Below are 8424 nucleotides of genomic sequence, written 5' to 3'. Positions count from 1 at the left end.
GGTCAACTGCTGGTCACAGGCCATGTTGTTACGCAGCTGCTGCGATTACGTAATGTTTCCACTTTCAATCATGCCTTGTTGCTCAGCATGCCGTTGCTCACAACGACCAGGCAGCACTATTATGATGCATCAGTTCATTGGAGACCCACAGAGGAGGAAATTGTGGGAAGTGAAAGTCAAATGAGAGGACTGGAAAGCAAATAACACTTCAATGTTGTGCAAAGTAAAGTAAAATAAGACGATTCGAAGTTGGTGGGACTGCACAATGCAGCCTTTTATCAGGAGATAACTCTTGATCAAACAGGGCCCATAATATGCAAATGAGTTATTGTGGATTTTGTGTTGTAAATAAAAGTTTTAAATATTGTACATCTTGCGATTGGATGGCAACCAGTCCAGGGTCTCCCGCTTACTGCCCAGAGCCAGCTGAGATAGGCTCCAGCTCCCCCCGCGACTCTTGTGAGGAATAAGCGGTCAAAAAAAATGGTTGCATGGAATATTGTACATGCACAATTGAAAGCCATTGATAAAAATTTAAAAGTAAATATTATGTTTGGTTGCCAGTTACTCTGAAATCACATTTAAATTTATGAGCATATATTCATTATGACAAACAAATGAAATTACAGAGGAACCTGTTATAATACATTCCTTGGTACCATGAAAAATTGGCTTTATTATCAAGTATCTCTTGCAGGAAGCAAATAAATGTAATTAGATTTCTTAGTTGAATATACTATGTGTTGTGTATGAACACATTGATACATTTCCAGCATTCAGAACGTTGAATATCAAAATCCATGTACAGTAAAAATATAACATATACGAGTTATAGCCTGTATCATACATGCAGTGAATTCCTTGTATTATTGGCTTGTCAAATACATCAAAGGTTAAAAAAAATAAAACATGAGAGAAATATCAAAGAAACTGTACACCTAGTTTGTGAAAGAAAGTTATTTTGCGTGCAAAGCGAGGCATACTCGTGCGCTGCACGCTTGAGCGCACGCCCCGCCCTGTCGTCGAGGGGAACAACATGGCGTCCGTGTTTTCAGTTGGCCAGACTCTCAATCTACGACTCTACAAGAAACGGTACGAGCCCGCCACTCAGTGGAAACAACTATTTAGTGCAGGCATTGTCTCTTATTTAAATTGATCAAAACAAGTTAGATTTGAAGATTTAAAACAAGATTTTATGTTTAACATAACTTGACTTGATTCCAGCTACCCCCGCCCCTTTTTTTTTTTTTTTTTTTTTTAAATCCCAGCTTCCCTTTTCAGTTTGAGACGTTCACCAAATATGGAGCGTAAAGTATTCCTATGCAAACAGGTGAGCGTCATTAGCTGCTAATTGCTGCACGCTCAATAAATGCAAGGTGTGAACGAAATCACAATGGGACAATCATTCCTAAACAAAGTGTTACGCGACTTTTAAAGAAAAAGAAAAAGAAATAATAACAAAATCAAAAATGACGAATGATATTTCAAAGAAGAGGGGCAGGAGTTCCGGTGAGAAAAGGGCCAAGAAAAAGGTCAAACGTAAAGAGACATACGCCATGTACATCTATAAAGTTTTGAAACAGGTAGGCAACATCTTTAACTTTGCCATTTGTGTCAAACACTTTTCTGTAAGTTTTTTCTTTTTTTCTTCTTTTTTTTTTTTTAATTTTATTTTATTTTTATTTTTTTCTATACCAGATGATATCATTGATTAAGTTTTTGGACAAAAGAGCCATTTAAACTTGTTAATTTCCGAATGAAGCGTTTAATGACTTACTACAGTGGTTGTCAAACTTTGCACCAAGTACTACCAGAAATAAATAAGTTTATAAAAAAAAAATAATAATAATAATAATAATAAGAAGAAGAAGAAGAAGAAGAAGCTCAATCCTATTACCATCATGACCAACATAAGCAAAAATTGTACAGTACCTAAATGACTCTATTAAAATGTAGTTTGCACAAAGGTTGGTTACATATAAACGTTTAGAAACAAGAGGTTCTAAACGATTAAATTCATTATGTACTGTAATTGAACTGAAATGAAATGAACTGGACTTGGGCAGCGATTTATTTCATGTACCACTAGAGGGAGCACGTATACCACAACACTGAGAATCACTGACTTTGGTGCACTACTGTACTGCACGAAGCTTCTGCAGCTGGCTGAAGACTGCATTATTTAGCAATATAAGAAAAAAGGAGCATTTAATTTTTTAACGTTTAAAAATAATGTATATTATATAAATAGCAGTAACTGTTAAGTTTTAACAGTTAATCTTAAATGCAATAGCCTAAAATGAGCTATTATTATTTAAATATGTTCTACAGATTAGATATACACACAAATAGCCACAACTCGTATGGTGTATGAAGAATGAAACAATAATAAAATAACTGAAAATTCCATTTTTTTAAATGCAAATATGGTTCTTTAAAAACAAACTCCTCCTGCTGCTCCTCGAGACGAAACTGTCTCAATTCCTCATGCTAGCTACCTGCTGTTCCAACCAACAAAAGGACTGTGGCAGTTTGGCCATCGTGACCATTTTGATAAATTTTTAGAATATTTAAAAAAAAAAAAAAAGACCTCTCTAATTAGATGTAGCTAAACTTGAAGAAGAGTGCGATAGAGTAACTTTTGTTTCCTTTTCAGGTTCATCCGGATACGGGCATCTCCAGCCGGGCCATGAGCATCATGAACTCGTTCGTCAACGACCTGTTCGAGAGGATCGCCACCGAGGCGTCTCGCCTGGCTCAGTACAACAAGCGAGCCACCATCACCAGCCGCGAAGTGCAAACCGCCGTCAGGCTGCTGCTGCCCGGCGAGCTGGCCAAGCACGCGGTGTCCGAGGGCACCAAGGCGGTCACAAAGTACACCAGCTCCAAGTGAGCAAATGGCCATGTTGGCACCGAACAATAAATGGAGAGACTGGCATCTATCTGATGGCGTCATTTTTGGCTCCGCAACACAGCATTCACCACTAGATGGCGTCATTGTACAGCTGTGATTTGTTTGCCTGTACTGCAACGGATCTTTTTAAATGAGTCAAAACGCCGAAAATAATGAAATATATTTTCATATAAAACTAAAACAAGTTGCGGAACCTTACCAGAGTTTATGGCAAGCCTTCTATAACATTATCCAATTTTTGTGAACAGTACAACCGAGGTTAAAGAGAAGCCAACAGGTGGCTCGTTCTGGTTGATAGCCAGCACAGCCGGAAGTGATGACTTAAAACAATTGAGAACATCCGGGCAGTTCCAATATTTCCGCAATGCAACACACCTTAAACGTGCAATGTATTTATTTTGCCTGTGACTAGCATAAAAAAAAACGGGCAGATTATTATAGAAATCAAATGACGTTTCATCACATTTTGAAATCAAAATAATCCTCACAAATTGCAACAACCCCCCCCCCCCTAATGAGCACAAGAGTAAGGGAGCCATTTTGACTCGTGTGGTAAGCTCGGAACTACTCGGTGTGAATAGACTGTTAACATGTTTTCATTACTATAACTACATTTTCCTGTAGTTACTGTTTAAGGAATATAATTCCTGTTGAAATGAAAGGAGAACTTTATAAAATCTCACCCCAATAACTTAAGTATTTTACAGCTTATTCAATGTCTTTTTAAAACTATTTCAACTTCAAACTCTTCAACTCATTCAAGAACATTCTAGAAGAACCGGTTTCACTTTCCCAAATCATTTTTCATGAATTTGAGATACTTGCCTCCTACTTCCACAGTGCTAACCGGTTCAACAGGAAGTTGTCTTATTTTTCAACATTACCAAAATCAAATGTCCATATATATTCCATAATGGGCACACAAAAATGTATCATTTCAATCAAGCATTTTCCAGTCAATTTTTCCAATTATTTCAAGGCGGAGTAAGCACTTCAGCATTCACATGCAATTGCTACAGAAATCACATTCTCTGCTTTTAACATCTTAACACCCACAAAACACTTCAACTTTGTCATATTAAAAACTATTCCAGGGGTAGGCAAACCTGGTCCTCAAGAGCTGCAGTCCTGTGTTGGTCCTCAAAAGCTGCAGTCCTGTCTGTTTTAGATGTTACTCTTTCCCAACACAGGTGAGGCTTATCGGTCTTTTCCAAAGCTTGCTGATGAGCTGATCTTTTCAATCAACCGTGTTGGAGGGAAACATCTAAAGACACAGGACTGCGGCTCTTGAGGACCAGGGTTGACTACCCCTGATCCAGTCTATTACTAACCTAACAGTAGCAAATTCATAATTACAGTGAATAAACAAAATTTCTCTGCGACAAAACGCACAAAATGGGTCAGAGGCTGGTTCCGAGTGGGTCGGCAGTTGTCAGCGTGAATTGCTGTCTTTGCCGAAGTTTCAGCAGGCACTTTTGCATTCATTATCGTTAGCTTAAATGCAGTGTATGTTAATATTATGGCAATACAGGATCTATTTCTGCAAGTTCTGTAGGGATCCGTAGGCTTTTTTTTTATTTTTTTATTTATTTATTTTTTACACAAACGCTTGTATGTCCATTAATGATATGTTTGCCATTTAAAAATTGTTGTATTCTAGTTGAGGGTCATATGTAATATCTGACGGCAGCAACTTTGCTCATGATTGTAATAGCAATGAAAGTTTTGTATTTCACACCGTTCCTCGGCTTCCTAACATTGCGCCCACGCGTAGTGGTAGTCAATACGCTCGCTGTCTCCGTTAAGCACGCTGCTATGAAACATATTATGGATGGGTGCATTAGTGACTGATGCACAGCCTGGGCTGGCTTGCCTTGTTGTTGTGTTGCGAGCACATCATTAGAAAATGTTCCACTTGGCAGGGAAGCACGTATTAACCGCTAGCACAATGAAATGAGGTTGTGATCGATGGTTAAAGTTATCCAAGACTATTATGCTGAAATATGAACCTCCCTATTGTCACCATGAAGCAGAGAGCTATTTGCATGTTGATCAGTGCATCGAGAGACAATTGGAATCTGTGTTGCAATGTGTGGAGTGGGGCCCAACGCTCAAACAATATAGAAATGTAATCACACTAGCTCAGAGTAGTTGAGGGCTGTGGTTTAATTTAATGCTCTATAAATTCATTTGGGTTCTCCAGCAACATCTCAAGCATCCTAAATAGACATTGGGTAGTTTTGCATTCAGCCATGTTGACGGCTTTTATGGACCTGTGCGTCCATAGAAACCATTATTGATCAGCTATCAAAAGACTATTTAATAACATAAATAAATTGAGGCTTTTTATCCTTTTAAACAATATTGAACCTTGGTCGAACATTATATACTCCAGGATCCTAGTCGACCTTTGATTCGAATTTCAATATTTTTCCATATAAAATAATGGACACCAAATCACACTGATGAAAAGTTAAACTCTCACCATCATAAAAATTCGACAAGCAATGGAAACTAAGCGTACAAACTGATGTGGAGATGGGATATTTCATTAAGTTTCTTACCTGTGATGTTAGTGTAAGAAAAGTTAACCACTAATTTCAAAACAAACCACCGGCGGTATACGCTCTCAACTTAACTCTAAATCTGAAACGTATAATGCAAATAAATGTGGCGTTAGCCACTTTAATGACTAATTCTATTAGCTAATGTAAGCAAATCCAGTTATTTGAATAGTTTGAGTGATATACCATGTTGCCCTATTTAGCTATAGCTAGCTGGCTAACATTCATTTGGAGCTTCCCAGTTTTTGTTTTCTGTGCATGTTCTTAACTTGACAAATTGTGGCTAGGAATGAAATCATAAAAAAAAAAAAAAAAAGTATTGTCCATATCGTTACTACTGTATTTTCTGTCTTTGAGAGTTAATGATTCTGTCACTGGCTCTCTTTGTATTTTGTGATGCAATGTGTTATTAGCAATAGCAACAAGCTAATGCAAGGTGTACGCCATTCAAATTACAGGAGGTAGCATCTCCGGTTGATCATGCTAGCATTTTTTCACTGTTCTGCTTTTAAAGTGTCTTCAAGTGTTTGCTGATATGTTGTAGCCTGTTAGATTATTCATTTATTTCAGTTATCAACAACCGCCAGTTTTCTTTTTTTTCAACAAAATTTACAGTACTATACCCATTTAATAAAACCTGACAAATATGTACCGAAACCTACACTACCTTTGACAATTCTGCATTAAACTAACAACAAATTAAATTGCAAATCCATTAGCATTTGATATTACTCTAATTACATTTCATCAAGTTCACAGTATATTAAACGACTCCACAGTGTGGCGGGGGGCTGCAGTTAAATCTCCCTCTGTATGTGTGCCACAGTACTCCAAACAGCATTAAGAGGCACATAATCAGAGGGAACTAATTGCCAATGATTGCATAAATGAAGTGGCTCGCTTTCATCAGGACTGATGTTACCGCCTTGGGAGAAGAAGGCGCTTGACCAGAAAGCAGAAAACCCATGAAGCTATACTGCTTGTGGCGGGTAATGTAAAGAAACCGAATATGTCCACAGGGGGGCATGTTATTGATGTTTTTTGGTTGTCATCAGAGTTGCTTCTGCTTCACACATACAAAAAAACACCAAGGCCAACCATTTGAGAAATGAATCTATTGAAGTCGCCGTCTTTTTTCCCCCCATTAGTAAGTGTTTAGTTCAGCGTTTTAAATAATTGTGTTACAAGGAATGATATTTAAAATACATTTGGGAGCCAATGAGGCGGGAAAGTGCCTACATGTTTTGCTGATGACACCCGGGCCATTTGGAAGACATCAAAGTAGAGAGGAGGTAGCCCCGATGCATATTATAAACTCATTATGTGTATCATTTAAAAGGATGTACTCCAGCCACAGAAAACAATATTCCTAGACTCGGGTAATGTGTGTTCTCAAACTTGAAACTCGCTCTTGCCTCCAGTTTAATGTGGCATCCATTACCGAACTGTAGTATAAAATAAATGACCTTGATTTCAAAGTCGTTAAGGTATAGATGGGACACAGCTAGCTTGGCGGAAGTCTTTTCAAATGGATATACTGTAGTGGCATGTCCAGAGTGAAAGTCGAATTTACAAACAAAATTTCCCTTGGTTCAATTATAGGCCAAAAACCAAACTGCCGCTATCATACTGTCAAACCTCTATTGACTGTACAGATGACTGACAGATGTTACCTGTTAAAACCCAAGACTTCAAGAAGGGAGAGTAATAAATGCCTCAAATCTCATGTTTTCCTACACACAAATATGACATCAACTAATAAACAGTTGCATGCCATTTAGTGTAATTTGACTTTAGCATTAACTGTGACCTACAAATTCAGATTATGGTCCCACCACTGTTGTAAACTGAGGACCACCTGTAATGTAAAACATGACTTTAAAAAAAAATAAAAATAATAATAATTTAAAAAAAAAATGGCAGCTAACCTGTCTGCGACTAGCATAAATTGCTAACATAGCAGTCTGTATCCTCACTCAAGTGCTCTTTCTCAAACAGCACGAACAGTTAGTTAATACTGTCTTCTAGAAGTTCTATTATCAGGAGCAAAAACCGGGGAAATGTACCAAAAATAAATCAAGTAACTACTAAAACAAAGTATTTCTTCTTATATCCTGAAACTTGGTGCTTGCCAGCTTGTGCGATACTGTCATTACACTTTTTTTTTTTGACTGGAATTTCCCTTCTCAAACTAATGACTAATCACTAAATGATTATCTAATTTTATTATCAGTTTAATATTTATAACAGTTTTACAGAAAATCATTGGGTGAAAACATTTTTCCATCACTTTTTAGGAGTTGAGTTTATTGTTATGGTGTGGAATTGGTGGGACCCAAAGGAGGAGTAACCAGACAGAAAGAGGACGGGTTGACACGAGAATGACTTTATTGAACGGATGAAATGTGGACTGACTGGGTTAGGCGTGGACATGACTTGGCATGGCGTGGCGTGGAGACTTGATGAACTTGACCAGACGTAGTGTAACTTGACTAGACGGAGGGAAACTTGACCAAAATGTTGAATAACCTAGAAACAAGGCTTGGCGCACAAGAAAAGCCAAGGTCTATACTGCACAATGCTCCCATACCCGCGTGAACCAAACACCACTCCCTTATACCAACACTAACGAGACAATAACCAGACACACCTGGGAAACAGCAGGCAGAGGGCACTAATTAGGTCACATAAACGAGGAGGCGGGGCGACACACACAGGTGGACGAGGTTAACAGTAACGAGACTAGGGGAGACAAAACCGGACAAAAGACAACATAAATACCCAAAACTAAACTTAAAAAACTCAACCACCCAAAACCGAAACATGACATTTATAAGGTAAAGCTCATGCCAGATGTACTTCTCTGCATGTGACTTTGAAGTATCTGAATGGAGATCAAAACAAATATGTACAAATCAATATTAAAATTATGTTGAAAAAAAAATG

At 37.9% G+C, this 8424-nt stretch overlaps 1 protein-coding gene across 1 annotated transcript; it reads left to right on the top strand.

The window, feature by feature from the left end:
* Positions 1–1364: 1364 nt before the first annotated feature.
* Positions 1365–2942, top strand: h2bk1 (H2B.K variant histone 1). The gene is made up of 2 exons (XM_077519638.1): positions 1365–1583; positions 2657–2942. The coding sequence occupies exons 1-2, from the start codon at positions 1470–1472 to the stop codon at positions 2891–2893; spliced, it is 351 nt and encodes a 116-aa protein (XP_077375764.1). The 5' UTR covers positions 1365–1469; the 3' UTR covers positions 2894–2942.
* Positions 2943–8424: the final 5482 nt, after the last annotated feature.

Source organism: Festucalex cinctus, chromosome 1, assembly GCF_051991245.1.
Source record: "Festucalex cinctus isolate MCC-2025b chromosome 1, RoL_Fcin_1.0, whole genome shotgun sequence".
Classification (NCBI taxonomy): Eukaryota; Metazoa; Chordata; class Actinopteri; order Syngnathiformes; family Syngnathidae; genus Festucalex; species Festucalex cinctus.
The sequence above is the reverse complement of the archived record's forward strand: the minus strand, read 5'-3'. Positions and strand labels throughout refer to the sequence as shown.

What these genes read in the sequence shown, in the direction of transcription:
- h2bk1 (XM_077519638.1), top strand. Translation starts at nt 1,470, where the DNA reads ATGACGAATGATATTTCAAAGAAGAGGGGCAGGAGTTCCGGTGAGAAA. An exon ending in TCTATAAAGTTTTGAAACAG is followed by an intron (nt 1,584 to 2,656) that starts GTAGGCAACATC and finishes TTTCCTTTTCAG; the next exon opens with GTTCATCCGGATACGGGCAT.